The sequence below is a fragment of the Cherax quadricarinatus genome, chromosome 13 (genome assembly GCF_038502225.1).
Source record: "Cherax quadricarinatus isolate ZL_2023a chromosome 13, ASM3850222v1, whole genome shotgun sequence".
In the NCBI taxonomy this organism is placed as follows: Eukaryota; Metazoa; Arthropoda; class Malacostraca; order Decapoda; family Parastacidae; genus Cherax; species Cherax quadricarinatus.
The window spans coordinates 7976814-8002253 of record NC_091304.1 but is presented as its reverse complement, the minus strand read 5'-3'; the positions used below and the strand labels follow the sequence as shown (position 1 = coordinate 8002253).

The 25440-nt window shown below is 36.8% G+C and overlaps 1 protein-coding gene and 1 long non-coding RNA gene across 2 annotated transcripts in view; one reads left to right on the top strand and one right to left on the bottom strand.

Moving 5' to 3' along the window:
* The window catches only part of LOC128688614 (uncharacterized), a 105003-nt gene that overhangs the window by 68988 nt on the left and 10575 nt on the right, over nt 1-25440 (top strand). Inside the window, exons 3-9 of the mRNA XM_070084442.1 lie at nt 1262-1434; nt 4649-4784; nt 6756-6889; nt 15557-15670; nt 16852-17127; nt 17423-17539; nt 22152-23514. Coding sequence (XP_069940543.1) covers nt 1262-1434; nt 4649-4784; nt 6756-6889; nt 15557-15670; nt 16852-17127; nt 17423-17539; nt 22152-23514 — 2313 coding nt within the window. The remainder of the gene's footprint in view (nt 1-1261; nt 1435-4648; nt 4785-6755; nt 6890-15556; nt 15671-16851; nt 17128-17422; nt 17540-22151; nt 23515-25440) is intronic.
* Nucleotides 10447-24584, bottom strand: LOC138852630 (uncharacterized). The gene is made up of 3 exons (XR_011391923.1): nt 24318-24584; nt 15927-16018; nt 10447-10532 (listed from the first exon to the last, which is right to left on the bottom strand). It is a non-coding gene; the product is annotated as an uncharacterized lncRNA (long non-coding RNA).

The window sequence follows — 25440 nt, the reverse complement described above, 5'->3', positions numbered from 1 at the left end:
CCATATTTTTTTGCTTCAGCAGCCTTCTCCCTCCAAGATATGTGACCTAAAGGAGAAAACACATTCACTGCAGTTCGTTTAATCACTGTCTTTCCATAAATTTGCTGTCATCACAATGCAGTTTACCCTGTAATTGCAACATCCCCCCACCTTTCCTTCAGAGTTCAGCCACTGCCCCTCTCAACTGGACCCAAGGCCAGCTAACCAGTAACTCCTGAATCCCTTGATAAAAGCTACCTTTTTTACACTCCAACAGCACATTTATTAAAAACCACTTGTTTCCACTCACTCCTATCTAATGTGCTCACACAAACCTACTCCATGAATGCTTAAATCCTTACAACTCAAAAGCTCCTTTTACTCCTTCCTTCCATCTGTACCTGAAATAACCCTTACCCCTCCTGCCTTCCATCTCAGATTTATACATCCTCTTCATCATCCTATCCCTCTCTATCTTCTCTACATGCCCAAACTTTCTTATCATCCTCTCCCCAGCTCTCTGAAATATGCCCTTGGTGACCTTACATCGTTTTAATTTCTGTACTCTGAATTTTCTTCATTGCCTTCAAACATGATATATTCACTGCCTCGAGCCTCCTTCTCACCACTGCATTCAAAATTCACGCCTCACACCCATATAAAAATGTTGGTAAAACTATGCTCTGGTACTTTTCCATTTTTGTTGTTTTGCCTCATAAATGTTTTTCTTTCCATAGATGCTTCAACACTCCACCCACCTTTTCTTCTCATTCACTCTTATCCTGTGTAGACTTAAGTAGTTTTTAAGTACATATTAGGATTAATTTGCCCAAAATGCCCTGGCATGATAGTGGCTTTCTTTGTACTTAACAAATCTGTTCTGTGGTTCACCGTATCTTTCTGTCGACCTTGGATTATTTTTTCTATGCTTAAAACTCTTAGGACTCGTGCAATGTTAGTTTTCTCTGTTGTTCAAGGTTTTTACATTTAGTTTACTATTACACTGTGAATTATATGGCATAATTAACTATTTTTGTGCTTAAAAATCTTAAAAAACAATATTTCCATACAGTTCATAGGAGTCTGGAATGGATTAATCATATTTACATACTATCCATTGGGGAAATTAGGTTCGAGTCACGACCAAACTGGGTCTCAATCAGAGTTTTGGAATGAATTATGATCATGACCAGAGTTTCCACTGTACACCAGTACATACCATAGTTGTAAAAATGTTTGTAGCAACTCATCTTTACCACACTGAAAACTATGCCCTGTATAGTTGTCCAACATCGGAGTGAGAGCATGAGCAGTGGCAGCAGTGGCTCCAACAGCTACAGTAATAGTTCAAGTGGAGATGGTCTTGTGATGGGGCAAGGTAGGGGAGGCTACGACACCCTCAACCGACAGCACATCTTCCAGGATGAAGACTATGAAGACTTCCAAGACAATAAAGTGAGTCCTCTGCCAGTATCCATTATTTTTACTTAAGGAATTAATTGTTTAAAGTAATATTGGGAGAACAGTAGAGTAATGTAATGTGGAAAGATTAAAAATTTTTTGATTTCAGCATGATACAATGTTTGTACAGAGGTGAATGACATTTAGGTGCGCATGCAGAAAGCCCCTTAATGTGCAGAACATTTTGGGCAAACTTAAGATAAGATAAGATTTCGTTCGGATTTTTAACCCCGGAGGGTTAGCCACCCAGGATAACCCAAGAAAGTCAGTGCGTCATCGAGGACTTTCTAACTTATTTCCATTGGGGTCCTTAATCTTGTCCCCCAGGATGCGACCCACACCAGTCGACTAACACCCAGGTACCTATTTGCTGCTAGGTGAACAGGACAACAGGTGTAAGGAAACGTGTCGAAATGTTTCCACCCGCCGGGAATCGAACCCGGGCCCTCCGTGTGTGAAGCGGGAGCTTTAGCCACCAGGCCACCGGGGCACAAATAATACATATATGTAATGTTATAGTCGGACTTGAGTCCTGGAAATGGGAAGTACAATGCCTGCACTTTAAAGGAGGGGTTTGGGATATTGGCAGTTTGGAGGGATATGTTGTGTATCTTTATATGTATATGCTTCTAGACTGTTGTATTCTGAGCACCTCTGCAAAAACAGTGATAATGTGTGAGTGTGGTGAAAGTGTTGAATTATGATGAAAGTATTTTCTTTTTGGGGATTTTCTTTCTTTTTTGGGTCACCCTGCCTCAGTGGGAGACGGCCGACTTGTTGAAAAAAAAAAAAAGTACTGATTGTCACATGTCTCACGTTATAGTTTAGTCTGCCTGAAATTCTTTGCGTAACTATGGGCTTTTCCACGTAAGAAACTACAAATGTAAAACAATCTTTAATACAAATGTGTCTTCTTGAAAAACACTATAAGCATTTTTTATTATTTTATAATTGTAATATTCTGTCTTTCATTTTTCCTGTTCTGAAGTTTTCAAATTAAATCTCTTATCTGGAAGTCTGTCATAAGCTTTCTTAAAATCCAGATAAATACAATCTGCCCATTAGCTTTTCTTGTAAAATACACGAATAACTCATACGTAGGAGACTGAGACTGTCATAAGTTTCAGTCTCCTAGGTATGGGTTATTTGTACATTGTTCCAGCCATAGTATTCTGCATTATATTTTATTTTAGAATCTTTGTGACTGTCAGTCATTTAATTTGGTATACACTGCAGAAATTTTTAGACTGAAAGTTGAATTGCTTACTAGTTAGTAGGTTATTCCTCTCCTAGTGTTTTATTAAATTTTTTGTTATGGATTTTTCTAATATTTTTCCAAAAGCACTTGTCGACAGAAATTACCTATAATATGTCATGACTGTGGTGTGCTACAGTTAAGTTTATATGCAAAATATGTACAGTATTAATGATATGGCCTACAATGGATATCATACCAGTAGTTACTACTGTATTACATCTGCTTTGATGTCAGTATGAGAAATTGGGACAAAAATCACTTAAGAGTATATAGGATTGTGGATGCATTAATATACAGTGGAACCTCTACTTACGAGTGCATCCACGTGCGAGTTTTTCCAGATATGAGCAGTCGCTCGGTCAGTTTTTTGCTTCCACATGCGAGCGGGCCTCAAGGGAGGTTCCTAGATGCTGGTGAGGGGCTCTTGCTCTTGATCTAGGGAATTGGATCTCAGTTATTTGTTGAACTATCTTATTGAAACTTGGGCAGTGTATGATGGAGAGATGCTTCTTAATGTACACCAAAAATGAAAGAAATCGGACCATAAATAACGGAGTTCACTTCTCAGTCATTAGCCTCCCCTTAGCAGTATATGTAAATATGGTTTTTATGGTTGTATTCTCTTTTTTTTTTTTGGTCTCATTTGATAGAATGGAAGATATACTACAGAAATGATAAAAAAAACTAGGTGGAGGGTTAAGGACTTGGCCAGGCAGTACCAACGTACCACTTTACGATATGTACAATACTAAAGCAGAAGGAGTCAGTGACAAAGTGTAGCTTTAAGAGTGTAGCAGTTAAATGTAGCAATTGTAAGTCACACTGTCTGAGTTTTTTGAGTTATCCTAGGTTCTCTACACAAGTAGTCAGAAGCAGGAATGGCCGCTGTGGTGGCCCTATAAACCCCAACTACAACAATGGCCGCTGTCACCACCAGTAGCCACATACATAATGACATGTATTTTATTCATTCTATTATATATATCATGTTTCTATGTTATTAATATTGTTTATTAGATGAATTGTGATAGATAAATAAGCTGTAAAGTTGATATTAGGGAAATTATTGAAGTATTTTGTCGTGCCTGGAATTCCACTGGAATGAATTAATTCCATTTCAATTAATTTAAATGAGGAAAATTTACTCTGCAAACGAGCAAATTAAACTTGTAAGTAGAGGTTCCACTGTATGTATGTTGTTATGTATAGTATATTAAGTAAATCACATAAAAATTTGGTAGCAGACTGTTGGTGTGTTTAAAAATCAATGGATGTAGGATATATAAATTTCAGTAAATCATATAGGAGCAGGATATAGAATACATTTGGTTTGATAGTGAATACAGTACTTCTTATAGCTTCATGCAGCTGTTGTAATATTTTATTAATTTTCAGTAAGAAGGTAATGTGCATTTCACAGCCAGTTGATGAGCTGTGGATGAAATATTTTCCTTAAGACCTTATTAATCATTCAAATTATTGTAAAACGAATTCCACGTACAGTGTAAGATTATAATGTTTACGTGAAGAAAATTCAAAACAGGTGCAATAAATGGTGAGAAGTAAGATGGCAGGCGGGAAAAGTGATCTGAGCTGTGGGTATCGGGTGACAGTGGGAAAGCACATGAGTTACCGCAGTAAATCAAGTTAATCAAGGTTATATCACTGAAGAGAGAGGGGAGTATTTGATGCAGTTTATTGGGACTTTAATCACTGATCTCTGGATGCTTCTGTTAAAATCTCATTTATAAGGCATTTGACTGCACAGGTTGGACTAACTGTGCACTACCAGGATGAATAGTCTCTAAGATGTTTGCAGCTTAACATATCTTGACTGGATGAAACAAAAAATTGCAGTACAACAAATATGATATATAAGTAAAATTTAAATAACTAAAGATTGATGTGCAATACATACATCGCAGATAAAAAAAAATTGACTTTTCCCAGTGTATGGTGTCACAGAGAGATAGTGCAGTTATTGAGGAGACATTAGAGAGGAGTCGAGAGGATGAAGAGGAGAAAGATGATGCTGAAGACGTTTATATGGAAACTGTTGAAGCTGTGGCCTTTAGTAGCATTATTGGTGAGTAAAATATAAATCTGAAGATTCAGTATACAGTACTGTACCTAATGCACCAAACATCCAACACATCTGGTGGTACAGCACTAATGGGAACAGAATGCCTGTGGCTTATGAAGGGCCCCTTCTTATTTTGATTGATAAGGTATTCCATGTATAGCATCTTCCATATGAAGGGTACATCATAAAGATCTCTTGACTCATGAATTTGCAATTACTATAATGCAAAATTCTGTTATGATAAATTCTGTTGAAGATTTGGGCTTGGTTGGTGTTTTTTAAATCTTGCTCTAATCAGGTTAATATTAGCATTCAAAGTCAGTCCAGAGTGAAAAAGATATTTGAACAATGGAAAACCATTGAATACACTTTGAATAAAATTCTATGGTTAGTTTTCACTTTAGGGCTCTAAGTCCCATGAAAATGGGCACTGCAAACAATTTACAAATAATGAAAGACATACTATGATGGTTTGACTGACGATATTTCATTACAATGGTTCGATAAGTGATGCACATTCAGTAGTCATCTACCACTCAAAGAACCCAAGAACATTCAAAACATGAACAAGCATACACTTCCTCTCTATTATCACCATAAAAAGAAAGCCTGATGACATTAGCATTGTTTGAAGACTGGTTTTTGAACTGTTTTATTCCCCAGGTGAAAGAATATCATCGTCAAAATTAGCATTGTTTGAAGACTGGTTTTTGAACTGTTTTATTCCCCAGGTGAAAGAATATCATCGTCAAAACAACACACCCTTCAAGATTCTCCTTATTTTAAATAATGCTCCAGGACACCCACAGTAATTATTTGTTTATTTACATATTCAGTGACAGTAGTTATTTATTTACTTATTTATTTATCATGACTCACGAAATCGTCGCTAACGCGACGGTCTGGAGTTTTGAGACTCTCTGACTGCGGGTTTAAATCCAGCCCGTGGTATGGTTTATTTATCATATTTGACTAACAATATTTTCAACTTAGCTAGGTAGTAGGTTGGTAGACAGCAACTGCCCAGGGAGGTCCTACCGTCCTGCCAAGTGAGTGTAAAACGAAAGCCTGTAATTGTTTTACATGATGGTAGGATTGCTGGTGTCCATTTTTCTGTTTCATAAACATGCAAGGTTTCAGGTACGTCTTGCTACTTCTACTTACACTTAGGTCACACTGCACACACATGCACAAGCATATATACACACACACCCCTCTGGGTTTTCTTCTATTTTCTTTCTAGTTCTTGTTCTTGTTTATTTCCTCTTATCTCCATGGGGAAGTAGAACAGAATTCTTCCTCCGTAAGCTTTGCGTGTTGTAAGAGGTGACTAAAATGCCAGGAGCAAGGGGCTAGTAACCCCTTCTCCTGTATAAATTACTAAATTTAAGAAGAGAAACTTTCGTTTTTCTTTTTGGGCCACCCTGCCTCGGTGGGATATGGCTGGTTTGTTGAAAGAAAGATTTTCAACTTACTGTGAGTTTATTGGAACGTAACCCCATTGTAAGTCAAGGAGCACCTAATGTAATCTTGCAATTTGTAAAGCATGCGGACTTAGACGGTAGACCATAAAATACCTGTACTTTTATTTCTATTTCCATAGTTATTACTCTAGTCAGTGCTGTCCTGCACTGACTTGGCAAGTTTTATGTTACTTTCTTGTACATGTATATATCAAATTAAACAGGTTGAGAAAATAGTCAAGGTTTAAGATACAGTATGTAATTGTCACTATAATTAAATTCCTATATAATCTGTCTTTTTATGCCTTGTTTAAAGAGTTGTCAGTCCTGTGACTTTCAACTTGGTTCTGAAATGATTTTCATCATCCTGTGTATAAAATTAAACTAAACTGGCCATCAAATAAAAATTGTCCACCACTCCAGATAATAAAAATCAGTGCCTCCATATTTATTAATAGTGTATATAGACAAATATTATAATAGCCTTTAAAAATGCCTTTGGTTTTTCTAGCTACATGTGATAGACATGGAATACTTATGAAGAAAACTAAAGGTCTCTTACGGAATGTGAAGAACTATCACTGTGTGGCAGCCAGTGGGATGCTTTATCTGTACAACAAGGAGACTGATGAAAGACAGCGCAAGGTGAGACCAATCACAAGCCAAAAATTAATAAAATTATTAATACCTTAATGTTAAACTCAAATTCAAATCAAATACTGTATTCATATTTATGTATGAACAGATGCGTTGTTATTCCTTGCTAAACCATCTTGTGTTTGCAGAGAAATGAACAATAATAAGTTAATACAGTGGACCCCCCGGTTAACGATATCTTTTCATTCCAGAAGTATGTTCAGGTGCCAGTACTGACCGAATTTGTTCCCTTAAGGAATATTGTGAAGTAAATTAGTCCATTTCAGACCCCCAAACATACATGTACAAACGCACTTACATAAATACACTTACATAATTGGTCGCATTGGGAGGTGATCGTTAAGCAGGGGTTCACTGTATATGGTGTTGTAGATACACATATTGTTTACTGTCTCAGAGATGAACTTCAGTTCCCTTAAGGGAGGTGTCGTAAAACTGGTGAGGAGCTCTTGATCCAGGGAAATGAGCCTATCCTACCCTATATTGGATTGAACCTGATTACCTCCCATTCTTCATGTGGTGTATGATCCCTCTGAGTTTAACCCTTTCTCTTGATTATAATAATAAACTAGCTATCAGATTTAAAAGCAAAACAAAGATAGCTATTGCTTATGGCAACCTACACTAGTACAGGAGGGCCTTGTTTTACAGTGATTCACTAATAAAGACATTTAAAATTATAACCAAAAATTTATTTATACGGCTCTCTGATTTGCTACTACGGCATCCATGCACCACTATTTGCTCACATCCTCCCTGAGCTCTGCATCTCTCGACTATGTCAGGAAACTTTCCAAAATTTTAAGTGTTTTAAAGTTATTGCATATTTTATACATACAGTGGTACCTCGGGATACGAACAGCTCAAAACTTGAACAGTTATGTAAGTGTATTTATGTAAGTGCTTTTGTATGTATATTTTTGGGGGTCTGAAATGGATTAATATGATTTACTTTATTCCTTATAGGAACAAATTCATTCGGTATCAGCACTCGAACAGCCTTCTGAAATGAAAAAATTACATATCTCGAGGTACCACGTACTCTGATACATAATTGTACTTATGGATCACTACGACAAGGTCCTAGATGCACTAGAAGACAAAAAGAATGCAGATGTAATATGTACAGACTTTGCAAAAGCCTTCGACAAGTGTGACCATGGCGTAATAGCACACAAAATGTGTGCTAAAGGAATAACAGGAAAAGTTGGTAGATGGATCTATAATTTCCTCACAAACAAAGCACAAAGTGTAGTAGTCAACAAAGTAAAGTCTGAGGTGGCTACAGTGAAAAGCTCTGTTCCACAAGGCACAGTACTCGCTCCCATCTTGTTTCTCATCCTCATATCTGACATAGACAAGGATGTCAGCCACAGCACCGTGTCTTCCTTTGCAGATGACACCCGAATCTGCATGACAGTGTCTTCCATTGCAGACACTGCAATGCTCTAGGCGGACATCAACCAAATCTTTCAGTGGGCTTCAGAAAACAATATGAAGTTCAACGATGAGAAATTTCAGTTACTCCGATATGGTAAACATGAGGAAATTAAAACTTCATCAGAGTACAAAACAAATTCCGGCACAAAATAGAGCAAAAAACCAACGTCAAAGACCTGGGAGTGATCATGTCAGAGGATCTCATCTTCAAGGACCATAACATTATATCATTCGCATCTGCTAGAAAAATGACAGGATGGATAATGAGAACCTTCAAAACTAGGGATGCCAAGCCCATGATGACACTCTTCAGGTCACTTGTTCTATCTAGGCTGGAATATTGCTGCACATTAACAGCACCTTTCAAGGCAGGTGAAATTGCTGACCTAGAAAATGTACAGAGAACCTTCATGGTGCACATAACGGAGATAAAACATCTCAATTACTGTGAGCACTTGAAGTTCCTGAACCTGTACTCCCTGGAATGCAGGCGGGAGAGATACATGATTATATACACCTAGTAAATCCTAGAGGGACTAGTACTGAACTTGCACACGAAAATCACTCACAACGAAAGCAAAAGACTCGGCAGACGATGCAACATCCCCCCAATGAAAAGCAGGGGTGTCACTAGCACGTTAAGAGACAATACAATAAGTGTCAGGGGCCCGAGACTGTTCAACTGCCTCCCAGCATACATAAGGGGGATTACCAATAGACCCCTGGCTGTCTTCAAGCAGGCATTGGACAAGCACCTAAAGTCAGTACCTGACCAGCCGGGCTGTGGCTCATACGTTGGATTGTGTGCAGCCAGTAGTAACAGCCTGGTTGATCAGGCTCTGATCCACCATGAGGCCTGGTCACAGACCGGGCCACAGGGGCGTTGACCCCCGGAACTCTCTCCAGGTAAACTCCAGGTAATGCATACCTGTACCTAAATAAACTTACACACTGTTCTGGTGTGTAGGTACATTAAAATCACTCAGAGTGTCTTACTAGTGTTGAAGACACAATAATAATAATAATAATTATTGCTCGGGGCACCTTAAATGTTGAATATTATGTTATTATAGACATTTTCATTAATCCACTTGTGACATTTTTTTTCAAAATTCCAGTCATACTCTGCTTTACTTCATTTTGGCTTATGTCAGATTTGCCTTTATGCCAGTTTTCTAGAGTAAATTTCAGTTCAGTGAATGCCATTATGTCCAACGTTACATCACTCAGCAACTTCACCTATGTCATAATCAAAGGACATGAAATAAATAAATTTTTCCTTAAAAATATATTTAAAATAATAATAATAATAATAATAATTTTATTTTGACATGATATATAGTTGTATAAAGGAATATAATAGTTGAGTGTACATGCCAAAAGCCCCTTGTATGCAGAGCATTTCAGGCACACTTAAAATTAACTTAAGATTAATTAGGCTGTAACAGATTAAATGGTCATTAGGTGAGTTACAGTGAATACAGAGACTTGAGTATTAATAGGTAATGCTATATGGCTTTAATAGGTTTAGTAGAGAAGGTTAGTATTGAATAATTATAGTTTTAAATTATTTTATAAAAATTACAGTATTACAATTATTTTATAAAAATTACAGTATTACAATTATTTTATAAAAATTACAGTATTACAATTATTTTATAAAAATTACAGTATTACAATTATTTTATAAAAATTACAGTATTACAATTATTTTATAAAAATTACAGTATTACAATTATTTTATAAAAATTACAGTATTACAATTACAATAGAACACTTTAAACAATTTACAGTCTGAAGTACAATTGAGTATTTAAAACGATGAAATTTAAACATTACAATTTTGAAGCATTACAGTTTTACAGTGGAACAATTTAAACAATTTACCATATGAAGTACTGTATTACAATTTAGTATTCAAAACAATAAAATTTAAACATCCAGTTTTTGAGGTAATGAGTACATGGTTGAGCAATCTTCAGCACAATATTCAGTATTGAAATTGAGACATCATTGGTACTTTTTGGGTTGCTTTTGAGTATATAGTAGGTATTAAGTACAGCTTTTCTGGTTAATTTTGGGTGATGAGGAGATCTCAAAGTAGGGCCTTAAATTGATTTGCAGGCAGGGGTCCTTTAGTGTGTTCTAGTAATGAATTCCAGATCTTCAGGCCCTTTACATGCATAGCATTCTTGCACAGGGAGAGATGGACATGAGGAATATTGAAGAGTGATTTGTGTCTTGTATTATGGTTGTGTGTTCTGCTGTAGTTAGAAAGTAGAAGTTTGAGAGGAGGGATTATATTTGAGTATAGTGTTCTGTGCATGTAGTAGGCACAATAATAAGTGTGGATGTTTTGTATATTGAGTAAGTTAAGACTCTTGAAAGCGGAGGAGTATGCTGTCTATTACAGAAATTTGTAATCAGCCGCACTGCAGTCCTTTGCAGGGTTGTTAAAGGTTTAAGGTGATTTGCTGTGGTTGAGCCCCATGAACAAATACCATAGGTGAGGTAAGGGTACATGAATGAGTGGTATAGTGCAAGAAAATAAAAGAAACTAAAAAAAAAGACAATTTAAAATACAGTAAAACCATTAAAACATAAAAAAAATGTATACATACACACCCTACATTAAGACTACAGTGCAAATATTTTAAGGTAAGTAATGAGTTTTATAGGTAGTAGGTTGGTAGACAGCAACCGCCCAGGGAGGTACTACCGTCCTGCCAAGTGAGTGTAAAACGAAAGCCTGTAATTGTTTTACATGATGGTAGGATTGCTGGTGTCCTTTTTTCTGTCTCATGAACATGCAAGATTTCAGGTACGTCTTGCTACTTCTACTTACACTTAGGTCACACTACACATACATGTACAAGCACATATATACACACCCCTCTGGGTTTTCTTCTATTTTCTTTCTAGTTCTTATTCTTGTTTATTTCCTCTTATCTCCATGGGGAAGTGGAACAGAATTCTTCCTCCGTAAGCCATGCGTGTTGTAAGAGGCAACTAAAATGCCGGGAGCAAGGGGCTAGTAACCTCTTCTCCTGTATATATTACTAAATGTAAAAGGAGAAACTTTCGTTTTTCCTTTTGGGCCACCCCGCCTCGGTGGGATACGGCCGGTGTGTTGAAAGAAGAAGAAGAAGTAATGAGTTTACTGTATGTGCATTTTATTGCCCTAGGGCACTTTAAATGTCAAAATGGGTAGGGTGGCCAAGTGAGATACCATACCTCCCACACCTGACTTTCTACAAATAAATACTATTCACCTCTCACCCTACATTAAGACTACAAATATTTTAAGGCAAGTAATGAGTGTACTGTATGTGCATTTTGTCGCTCTGGGGCATTTTAAATGTCATAGTATATTACGTGTGGGTGAGTTATCCAGGAGGACTAGTATATCTACCACACCTGACTTACAATAAATACTACTCACCTCTTGCCCTTCATTAAGACTACAAATATTTTGAAGTAAGCAATGAGTGTACTGTGTGTGTATTTTACTCTTTATTGTTTTTAATGTTTAGTTCTACTATTAACTTAATATATGTTAGTGTAAACTTGTTGTCTAGCATTTATATGCATTTATAAGTGGAAAAAATGGTATTCCGCTTTCCGGTGGTAGCCTGGAACCTAACCTGCCGTATAAGTGGGGTCTTACTGTATATAGTTCTGCCGTCTTGTTGCGTGGCAGTGTTGCTGCTGGTTCTCATTCAAAACAAGGAGGATGCCATATGCATTTTTGCCCATGATGCAAGTGTGTGCTTGTTTTGTCATTTTCTGTTATTTTTTGTGATTATTCCTTTACTGTGTGTGTGTTAGCCATGGGTCCTAAGAAGGATAGTGCTAGTGATTCCAAGTGTAATGTGGTTACAATGGAAGATAAATTAAAGGCATTTTTAAGGGCAAACCACAAGGTAAATAACATAATTTTTTAATTGTGTTCATTATTCTTTAACCCTTTGACTGTTTCGGCCGTACATATATGTCTTACGAGCCAGTGTTTTGGACGTATATATACTCAATAATTCTAGTGGCTTCAAATCAAGCAGGAGAAAGCTGGTATGCCCACATGTGAGAGAATGGGTCTGTGTGGTCAGTGTGCACTGTATAAAAAATCCTGCAGCACGCAGTGCATAATGAGATAAAAAAAAAACTCCGACCGTGTTTTTGGATTAAAATGTCAACTCTGAGGTGCATTTTCCTATAGTATTTATGGTTGTATTCTCGTTTTCTTGGTCTCATTTGGTAGAATGGAAAACATATTACAGAAATAGAGATGATTTTAATTAGTTTCACGATGAAAACGACCTTGAAATTGAGCTCAAATTACTGGAAATGTTCGATTTTTACCAATGTTCAAGAGTAAGCAAATCACACCACACGTCCAATACACGTCAACTGGGGAGTCTAATATTCTTTCACTAGTGTACTGATATTATTTATACCATTTTTACAATAATGCAGTAGTCTGCATAACAGTAAATCTTCTATTTTTTGTGTGAATAAAAAATCAAAATAGAAAGTAAGAGTAATATATGAGGGGCCTGGAGACGTGACTAATGAACAGAGGGTATGTTATTTTAGTACCAAGAATGTCTGCATTGTTTATTCTGGACCCTATTTTGAAACTGGCATCTTTTTTAAATTGCTTGAAATTGGCCAAATTGCCAAATTCTGACCACTTTATTGGGTAGTTGCAATCGGTAAATGGGCGGTTTCTTGTACTCAATTGATAGAGAAAATGGAGTTCTAAAGAAATAGCTATGAGTTTGGTCGACTGGAACAATGGAATTGGCCGAAAATAGGGCTCAAAGTGGGTGAAATCGCCGATGCGTATATATCACCAAGTTCGCTAACTTCGCGTGAATGTAATTCCATAAATTTTCGATCAAATTTCGTACTTTTGGTGTCATTACCATCAGGAAAAGACGATCACTTCATAAAAAAAAATCATTTTTTTTTTTTTCCCAAAAAATTTTTTGACACCTCAGGATTTGGGGTTGCGACAGTCAGAGGGTTAAAAAGTATGAATAAAATGTGTTTTTAGCATTCTTTAAGGTTTAGTGATAGTTATATCCTTTCTTGAGTTATTTATGCTAGTTTTACGGTGTTTGTCATCATTTTAAGACATTATGTCCAGTTTACATCAAAAACCGGGTTACATTGGCTCTTGGAACCAATTAATGATGTAAGGTGAGGTATGATTGTATGTAAGAAACAAGCTACATCTCATTTAAACATAATAATACAACCAATTAATTATCATTTAAATATTTATCAGTTAACCTAAATACTGAATGCTGACATCGACCCCGAACTAAATCTATATACATGTACATGTAATCTAAATCCCAATCAACATTAATTAAAAGTAACTGCCTTTACTTTAACCACAGTAGAACAAATTGGCATAAATATGAGGTTGTGGTGGCAGGGCGGCTTGTAGAAGTGAGAATTACGTTATCTCTAGTCCAACACCAGAGACAGTGTATACATGTATAGTGTAGCATTACTGGGGGTAACTGTAGAAAAATATTCCTTTCATATGCCCTCACTCATAGTGTCACTGCCCTAAAAGTGGCGTGTTGCATGAGAATGGGAGTGTTGCTGTTATGTATATACTCCATCAATGTGAAGATAACTTATACAAACCATACCCCGGCCGGGATTGAACCCGCGGTCAGAGAGTCTCAAAACTCCAGCCCGTTGGGTTAGCCACTAGACCAGCTAGCCGGGGTATGGTTTGTTTGCAATCGTGCCATTACGATTTCGTGAGTCATAACTTATACAAAATGTATGGTGTTTGTATTGTTGGGAAAGCACTCAAAATCATATACATATGTATACATAGTGTGAGACGAACGTATATCAACAGTTAGTGGACACTTAAAAAATATATGTAAATCTGACTGCCCACCCAAAAAACTGACACCATAGACACATTTATGGAGCACCCTCCCCATGGTGTTTTATAATAATAATAATCTTTATTTCTACAAGTGAACTTGGGTGTGTTGCCATGAGCTTTCCGTCTCTTGGTTCCATCTGGAAACTTTTCAAACTTTTAAGTGTTTAAAAGTTATTACGTATATTATATATACACACTGTTTTCATTTAACGCTGGCATCTGTGGAGAAAGTATTGAAGGAAAGTGTTACACCAGTGAACACTAAAGTTATAAGAAAATGTGATAACCTTATTGCTGACATGGAAAAACTTTTGCTGGTGTGGATTGAAGATCAAACTAGTCACAATGTTCCTTTAAGCCAAGCCATTACCCAGTCCAAGGCCCTAAGTCTCTCCAATTCTCTGAAGGCTGAGAGAAGTGAGGAAGGTGCTGAAGATAAATTCGAAGCTAGCAGAGGCTGGTTTCATCTCCTCCTGACTTCCTACAATAATTACTACTCGCCTCTCACCCTATATCAAGGCCAAAAATATTTTAGGGTAGTAATGAGAGTACTGTATATGCATTTTACTTTTTTTATTGTTTTCTGTAGGTCTAGTTTTATTGCTAACTTTATATATGATAGTGTGAACATGCTGTCAAGCATTTATTTTTATTTTTTTTTATTATCACACTGGCCGATTCCCACCAAGGCAGGGTGGCCCGAAAAAGAAAAACTTTCACCATCATTCACTCCATCACTGTCTTGCCAGAAGGGTGCTTTACACTACAGTTTTTAAACTGCAACATTAACACCCCTCCTTCAGAGTGCAGGCACTGTACTTCCCATCTCCAGGACTCAAGTCCGGCCTGCCGGTTTCCCTGAATCCCTTCATAAATGTTACTTTGCTCACACTCCAACAGCACGTCAAGTATTAAAAACCATTTGTCTCCATTCACTCCTATCAAACACGCTCATGCATGCCTCCTGGAAGTCCAAGCCCCTCGCACACAAAACCTCCTTTACCCCCTCCCTCCAACCTTTCCTAGGCCGACCCCTACCCCGCCTTCCTTCCACTACAGACTGATACACTCTTGAAGTCATTCTGTTTCGCTCCATTCTCTCTACATGTCCGAACCACCTCAACAACCCTTCCTCAAGCATTTATATATATTTAAAAGTGAAAAAAGTGTGATTTGTTTTCACTTTTCAACGGTAGCCTGGAACCTAACCCACCATGTCAGCGGGGCCCTCCTGTATAGATATGACATATTTACCTATTTTTTCGTGTCTTTGTTATAGTGTGCATAATTTTTTTCAGACAATTGATTTAACTGGATATTCAGCACGAGCAGCAACAGGTGAAGATATTCGAGACCAGCGTAAAAAAGATGCTGCATTTGAAATTGTCGGTCCAGGGAAAAAAACACACACAGTTCGTATTCTTTCTCTTTGTATACAGTGTACATATATTTTATGGGCTATAGAGTGAACCCTCTACTTAACTAAACAGACCAATAGGGGGACGGTGTACAATATTACCTATTGTTTAAAACTTCCAAATTATGAAATTAATTTTTCACAATCGTTCAGTTGTCTTCTGAACCAACTAAGAATACAGCTACTTAAAACCTACAGTACATACTAGTAATTTTATAGTACTATACATAATTTACAGTAATTCTACTTACCTTTTTGTGGTGAAGTGATGATGATAATAATAATGACAATCCTAGGTAGTAGGTTGGTAGACAGCAACCGCCCATGGAAGTACACTACCGACCTGCCAAGTGAGTGTAAAACGAAAGCCTGTAATCGTTGTACATGATGGTAGGATTGCTGGTGTCCTTTTTTCTGTCTCATAAACATGCAAGACTTCAGGTACGTCTTGCTACTTCTACTTACACTTAGGTCACACTACACATACATGTACAAGCATATATATACACACCCCTTTGAATTTTCTTTCTAGTTCTTGTTCTTGTTTATTTCCTCTTACCTCCATGGGGAAATGGAACAGAGTTCTTCCTCCGTAAGCCATGCATGTTGTAAGAGGCGACTAAAATGCCGGGAGCAAGGGGCTAGTAACCCCTTCTCCTGTATATATTACTAAATGTAAAAGGAGAAACTTTCGTTTTTCCTTTTGGGCCACCCCGCCTCGGTGGGATATGGCCGGTGTGTTGAAAGAAAGAAATATATATAAAAGTTAAGAGTAAATGTAAGAGCAATATTAATGGAAGGTTTTTCTTCTCCCAAAACAATGCTGCAAATATTGGGTTTACAAATAATGTACAGTATTATCTTTATACTGTATTCATTTTACATATCCTGTATCAGTATGAACAGCATTCCTGTTGTATTTTGATCAACAACTACTTTCATTATCAGTATAGGTCAGCTATGGTTAACTAAAATTATATTATATAAGGATATCATATTCTTTATGTTGTCAATTGCATTAGATAAACCTAAGTTGATTACTGTACTAAAAAAATTTAGGCTGCAGTTTACAGCAATAATTTCTCTATATTTGCTTTAATAGTTGTGAAATATAATGTTGTCTAATCAGATGCTGTATAATTTTAAACTAATTTTAAAAATATTTTTTTCTTTCAGTTCATTGCACGAACAGCTCGTGATAAAATGGATTGGCTAGCAGCCATAGATCGAAGTATTAAGTATGGCAGAATCCGTTCACAGACTTCAAGTAATTCCTTAGCAGAAGGAGTTGGAAATAATAATAATAACAGGGGAGATACGGATAAACAAAATAATGAAATAATCCTACCACCCAAAGCTCCTCCACCTCAACAGTCAGTACATAGAACAGACACCAAACCTATTGATGAATATTATTATTATCACGATGTTGTTAGCGATGCCACAGATGAAGTGAGTGATGTACAAAAATCAGTACATTGCATAATTACACTAATAAATGGAAATAATGGCTACATGTTGGTTATAGACCATTGTATACAGATTTTTGGTATGCTTATATTGAAATGATAAAGATAAGATAAAGGTTTATTTCTTTGTAAAGGTTACAATGTGTAATTACAATTTTGGTTTGCTGAGTACAAAGAAAGCCACTATCATGCCAGGGTATTTCAGTACAGCAAACACTGTAGAATAGTATTTGAGCCCTTTTTATAAAATATACATGGCTATTTCTCATGCTTCCAAGGTGTATGAGGAAGTAGATCCTGAGAGCTTGGTGGTGGGGAGCTCTGAGACACTACCACCACCACCACCACAGTTATTGCTGAATCCACAATCATCACAACTCCCGGATTATGACCCGGTAACTTGATGGTGTCTTCCATTATGGGTAGCTTACTGATACACATTGGGGGGTTTTCTGTGAAAATTAAGGGTCTTAAATTAATGATAAATATTAAGCTATAATATCGCTTTTGTTTATACTGCCTCTCTCTATACAGTAGGGCTCCACTTTATGGCGTTTCACTTCACAGCGTTCCACTAATACGGATATTTCAAATTATGACCAAAACTCGCTATAAGGCCCCCCCCACCTGACTTTCTAATACGATCACCACACCCCACCTGGTTCGTTTACATTCTCCGTGAGCTCCATGAGCACTGCGTCTCTCCATTATGTCTGGAAACTTTCCAAAATTTCAAGCATTTTAAAGTTACATATTTCATGTTATATATATATATTCTCTGATAATTATACTTGTACTTATGTGTACCTGTACCTAAATAAACTTACACACTGTGTTGGCATGCAGGTACACATTAAAATCACTAAGAGTATCTTATTAGTTTTGAGGATGCCATATTAATAATGCTAATAATAATAATACGCAATAACAATCACTCTGAGGCACATTAAATGTCATATATTACGTTAATATAAACATTTTCATTAATCTATGATTTTTTTTCAAAATTACATTATAAACTTGCTACCTAACATATAAACATGATAAATACACCCCACTGTAGAATAAATTAACATAAATATGAGATGTTATGTGTACATGAATGTGTATGAACCAAAACCAGACACGTTCGTCTGTTTGTTTACATACTCCGCATCTCTCTCCTCTCTCATTTACTCATTCTCTCTCTCTTGTTTATTCATTTTACCTCATTTACTCACCTCTCACCCTACATTAAGACTACAAATACAGTGGACCCCTGGTTTGCGATATTATTTCATTCCAGAAGTATGTTCAGGTGCCAGTACTGAACGAATTTGTTCCCATAAGGAATATTGTGAATTAGATTAGTCCATTTCAGACCCCCAAACATACACGTACAAACACACTTACATAAATACACTTACATAATTGGTCGCATTGGGAGGTGATCGTAAAGCGGGGGTCCACTGTATTTTAAGGTAAGTAATGAGTGTGCTGTATATGCATTTTATCGCTCTAGGCCACTTTAAATCTTGTAGTATGTTATGTGTGGGTGGGGTGGCCTGGCCTGGCTGGCTACCATACCTCCCACACCTGACTTCCTACAAATAACTACTACTCATCTCTCACCTGGAGTTTACCTGGAGAGGGTTTCAGGGGATCAACACCCCCGCGACTCAGTCTGAGACCATGCCTCATGGTGGATCAGGGTTTGATCAACCAGGTTGTTACTACTGGCTGCATGCAAACAGACGTATGAACCACAGCCTGCTTCATCAGGTTCTGACTTTAGGTGCCTGTCCAGTGCCTTCTTGAAGACAGCCAGGGGTCTATTGGTAATCCCCCTTAAGTATGCTGGGAGGCAGTTGAACAGTCTTGGGCTCCGGACACGTATTGTGTTGTCTCTCAGTGTACTTGTGGTGCCCCTGCTTTTCATTGGAGGAATGTTGCATCTCCTGCCGAGTCTTTTGCTTTCATGGGTGATTTTTGTGTGCAAGTTTGCTACTAATCCCTCCAGGATTTTCCAAGTGTATATTATCATGTATCTTTCTCGCCTGCACTCCAGGGAATACAGATCAAGGGCCTTCAACCATTCCCAGTAATTTAGGTGCCTTATCATACTTATGTGTACTGTGAAAGTTCTTTGTACATTCTCCAGGTCAGCAGTTTCACCTGCCTTGAAGGGGGCAGTTAGTGTACAGCAGTATTCCAGCCTAGAGAGAACAAGCGATTTAAAGAGAATCATCATGGGCTTGGTGTCCCTAGTTTTGAAGGTTCTCATTATCCATCCTATCATTTTCCTAGTAGATGTGGTAGATACATTGTTGTGGTCTTTGAGGGTGAGATCCTCTGACATTATCACTCCCAGGTCCTTCACATTACTTTTTCACTCTATTGTATGGTTAGAATGTCATATACCCTGATATCCTTTTAATTTCCTCAAGTTTTCCAAATCTGAGTAGTTGAAATTTCTCTTCATTGAACTTCATATTGTTTTGAGTGGACCATTTGAAGATTTGGTTTATGTCAGCTTGGAATCTTGTGGTGTCTTCGATGGAGGTCACTGTCATGGCAATCTGGGTATCATACACAAAGGAAGACAGAGAGCTATGGCTTACATCTCTGTCTGTGTCAAATATGAGGATGAGGAATAGAATGGGAGCGAGTACTGTGCCTTGTGGAACAAAGCTTTTCACCATAGCTACCCCTGACTTGACTCTGTTTACTATTACTGTTAGTGTTCTATTTGTCAGGAAGGTATAGATCCATCTACCAACTTTTCCTGTTATTCCTTTATCATGCATTTTGTACACTATTACACCATGGTCACTCTTGTCGAAAGCTTTTGCAAAGTCTGTGTATACTACATCTGTATTTTCTTTATCCTCTACAGCATCCAGAACCTTGTCATAGTGATCCAGTAGCTAGGACAGGCAGGAGCAACCTGCTCTAAACCTGTGTTGCCTTGGGTTGTTTAACTGATGGGTATCTAGGTGGTTGGCGATCTTGCTTCTTAGCACCCTTTCAAAGATTTTTATGATATGGGATGTTAGTGCTATCAGTCTGTAGTTCTTTGCAATTGCTTTACTGCCACCTTTGTAGAGTGGGGCTATGTCTGTTGTTCTTAGTGAGTGTGGGATGGCCCCTGTATCCATGTTCCCTCTCCATAGAATGCTGAAGGCATTCGACAGGGGCTTCTTGTAGTTCTTGATGAACATGGCGTTCCACCCTACATTAAGACTACAAATATTTTAAGGTAAGTAATGAATGTACTGTATATGTATTTTATTGCTCTGGGGTGCCTTAAATGTTGTAGTATATTACGTGTGGGTGGAGTGTCCTGACTTCTTACAATAAATGCTACGTACTCACCTCTCGCTCTACATTTATTTATTTATTTATTTTTATTTATTTATTTATTTATTTATTTAGAAATTTAGACTACAAATATTTTTAAGGTAAGTAAGGAGTGTACTGTGTGTGTATTTTACTTTTTATTGATTTTAAGGATTAAGGATTTTATTTCTTTGTATAGTTTACTTTATGTAATTACAATTTTGATTTGCTAAGTACAAAGAAAGCCATTATCATGCTGGGGTATTTCGGGCAGACTAAACCTAATAGTTAACAGACTACTTAATACTAGGCACATATATGATATATGGTTCAAATTGAACATTGTTTTTTATACTTCACCAGAGGTAGTTAGTGGTTTAGCAGGAATTAAATTAACAAGTATTAGAATATGCCTAGTTCTATTGCTAATGTAAACTTGTTATCTGGCATTTATATGGAGAAGATAGCGTTCTGCTTTCCTATGATGTCCGTTTTTTGGCGGTGGCCTAGAATCTAACTTGCCATGTAAGTGGGGCCCTGCTGTATTTACAGTACAACTTTGCATGTCAGAAATATATTGGGATAATCGTTTGATACTTAGTTGGCTTATTCTTGATGAGATATTTTCCACTATAAATCAAGGCTGTCATCAATGTTTATCATGCTGTATCAGCCTTAATGTACTTTAATTTTTTCACGTAAAATATTGTCCCATGCTTCATGCTTTATTACCACTTTTTTATTAAAATTATGTTTTCATTATAAAGTCATGCCAGTTTTGAACCCAGTGAAATAAATGTACCAACACATGCTAAGACTGCTTGGAATGACATACAATATTGTATATTAAAGCAGAGAGTAGAGACTATATTGATACGTATAGGCAAATTCTGTCTTCATTTGATATACGGAATATGATAATTTGTACTGTGCATACTTTGTTTATACAGTACATTTGTCAACACAAAATTCAAGATGATTACTTATTTGCAAAATTTAATAACCCAGTGTTGTTACTGATGGGCAACCTGTGAATGGATTCGATTATCAGTGAGTTTTCTCATGGTAGCCATTTTGGCAAGTTTAACACACAACCTCTAAAATGAAAATTAACCATAGGATTTCATTCAAAATGTGCTCAACTGTCTTCTCACACTCAGAATGAACACAAAATTTATCATGCTGACATAGCTTTATATTCACTGATTTTAGATTCATGGGACCTCTGGTAATGTAACTCTCTATGAATTTGTGGAAACAGATGCATCTAGTATTATTCCTATACCTATTAAAAGTTAAAAGCAATATTGAAAGTCTTTCTTAAATTGATGTTCTAGTACTTCTTTGGCTTTACTAAAAATGACAAACAGTAATGGAAATTCAGATTTACAATATATATCTTCCAGTATATATCTGCCTTTGCCTATCTGTGTATACTCAATTCACATATAAATATTGCATCACAATCTAATATAGTACGTGTATCAGTATGTCACAAGAAGTAAGTAAATCCAATTTCTTCACTACTGGATACTTATTTTTGTTACTGCAATCAGAAACTCTGTGAGGTTTTGTCTATCCATTCTTCATAGGTCAATGAAATACAAATACTACTTGTAATTTTCAAAACAAATTAGTGTTTCCTTAATGTTTTAGGAGTACTGTAATTAAAGCTTATGTTCATTTTAGGTATATCCTGATGATTTTCCTCATCCTCCCTCCCTGGCCACTTTGCCATCAACTCCGAGTTTAGGAAGACGACCTCCAGGGCGGCCACCACTTCCAAACTTTCTGCAAGATCATTTAAACAAACAGGTAGTAAGACCTCTTCCTGATGCTCCATCAGAATCCAGTGAGGGCGCTGATGATCCTATCGGTATTTATTGTGAAATTGAAGAAGATGTACTTGAAGCTGGGCGTGAAAATTTTTTGAAGGCTCTTGATTCAGAGAGGGAAAATAACAAAATGGAAGCCATAAACTTTGGAAATTCAGATAAAGAGTCAGTGTTCTCTGATGACATACCTCACCAGAAGACTAGTGAAATGCCATCTCTTCCCGCAAGATCCTCATCTAATTCTTTAGTTGGATTTCTCAGTGATGAAATATTTATGAATATATCAGAGTTTAGCCCTTCACATAACTTAAATAAATATCCTCAAAGATCATCCAACCCAGTAATGCCACCCAAATTACCTCCTAAAGGAATTCCACTTCCTTCAGTAGCAGATGATGACTCTGAATACAAAGTGCCCATAGTGTCAAACATAGATGCTGAATATCAAATTCCACCTCCCAATCCTGTTCCTACTGATGCTGAAGAAACAGCCAAGGTTGAAACTGTGCATGAAATATCAGGTCCTATACCTACTTCTTCTCAAATGTATCAGGTTCCTCCTTCTCAGACCATTGTTTCCATCAAGCCAAATAAAAATGAAAGAAAAAACTCAATTATTGAAGAACACTCTAAACCACTGAGTTCATTTTTAAGTGGACAAGAAGATCCATATCCAAGGAACACCCTGAAGGTCTTAACAAACCGATTTGAAAAGATTGATAACATTCAGGAAAGTGATGGTGCAAAAAATGTACAGCAGTTAGGTCAAGGGACATCAGTTAAAGACATGATTGCACGAATAAATAAAAACAAATCTTTAAGTGAAAAAGCTGATCAATCCAAAAGTAGAGAGGAATTAGTTGTCCCAGATGTCACTGTAGATGAGAAAGTGGATGGGGCAACTCTTAAATTTGAGCCCTCTCCAGAAAATACATCATCCATGAGAGTTTCTGAGCAAAAATTAATTAAGCCCGTGCTGCCACCCAGGCCACACAACCTTTTAAATGGAGCTACAATAACACAGAAGAATATGCCACCAATTGAGGAAATCCAGAACACTGATTCTAAAATAGAAAATGATGATGCATTTGATGATGACCATTATGAAACTCCAGATGATAACAGTTTTGATAGCAGCTCTCAACAGGATTCTGAAGATACAGACCAGGGTAAAGACACAGTTGCCCCATGGAGACTCAAGCCAGAGAAAATAGGAGGTAAAGATTAATCATTATTTAGTACACAACTTATATAAATTTACCATATTTTTTATAATATCACCCTCCCTTGGTGGGATATGGCTGGTTTGTTGAAAGAAGAAAAATAAACTTTTGAAAATACCAGTAACTTTGCATTATTCTACACATTAATGAAATACTGTATATTTTTTTTTTTTTTTTTGACACACCGGTCATCTCCCACCAAGGCACAGTGACCCAAAACAAGAAACACTTTCACCATAATTCACACTATCACTGTCTTTGCAGAGGCATGCAGATATGACTGTTTAACTGTCACTCTAAACAGTAAATATCCCAAACCTCCCTCCTTTAAAGTGCAGGCATTGTACTTTCCACCTCCAGGACTCAAGTCCAGTTAACCAGTTTTCCTGAATCCCTTCACAAAATATTACCCTGCTCACACCCCAAGAGCTCATCAAGCCTCAAACACCATTTGTCTCCCCTCCGATCTAACACTCTCACATATGCCTTTGTATGTCCAAGCCCCTTCTACACAAAACCTCTTTTTTTTTTTTTACCCCTCCATCCTTTCCTAGGACAACCCCTACACCTCCTTCCCTCCACTACAAAATAGGACAGAAGGCCTGTTGCAGTGTCCCTCCATTCATATGTTCAAATGCTCTTAAAACAAAAATTCTCTGTCTGAAATATTGCATATGATTTTTAATTAAAATCTCAGTTTGTTGAAGATTTGTTTGATCATTTGAATAGAGGAATAATCAGAATTATAAATGATAGCCGTTTAGTTAGTCTCAAAAATGCAAATATTTTAAGCTTACTTGGTAGGTTGTGTTGTTATCTATGAATGAGATTATGTCAAGCAGTGTTAAAACTTTCTGTATCATAAGACAGTTCTGCTCAGCAACAGGCAAAAGTCTGTGTTTTGTGATAACAATGATCGTCTTATCATAGGACGATTGGTTCCCAAACTTCTGTCAACTATGTATTCCTTGACATCTTGTATTATCAACAATGTACCTCTTTGTTCAAATGTGTAAAATATCTTTCTGTGAATAATGCCTGAAGTAAAGGCATACATACAGATAGAACAATATACATGTACTCCTAAAATTTAGGAGTATAAGCTTTGCTGTACAACAGTATAAGTCCCATAGTGAAAAGATCATCTAGCAAAACAAATGCTTTGTCTTCATATACAAATTGTCACTGCAAATGACTATGCAGTGTGACAATGAAGATACAGTACTTGCAAAAAGGGATTAATAATATCTTTATATTAAGAAAGAAAGCATACACCTTTTACATAAACAAATTGTAAATTAGGCATACACAGCAAATATTTAATCAGGGCATGAAATATTTACACCTGGTTTTGCTCCTGAGATATTCATTGTGAAGGATGTGCCTGCTTATTCAAATCCAGGGCTTTAAGTCTGGGTGCTATTTATGCAGAGCCACCCTGTGGTCATCCTCCACAAAGAACCTCACACAAAATCTGATCTTAATGATTCACAAAACAGAGAATCCATGCTCACCTAACAGCACATATTATAACTTACACATGGGCTTCCCTTTATGGTGTTTCGCTAATGCAGCAGTTTTTCAATTACACCTCTTCTTCATTTATTCAGACTTCCTACAATAAATATATTCACCACTCACTATAGGTTAAGGATAAAAATATATTAAGGTAAGTAATGTGTGTACTGTATATACATTTTTTAGGCATAGCTCTATTGCTGACTTAATATATGAAGTGTGAAGGCTATGTTTGCCATCTGTTGCATATAACCTCAAATCTACTAACTCTTGCGTTATATAGTATATTAAAAAATTACTTCCCCATCAACTTCTTGCACATAAGAAGACAGAGGGGCTACAGTATCACGGTGTTAGGATTTATATTGGGAACTCTGCTCTCAACATATTTAACTTGTATGC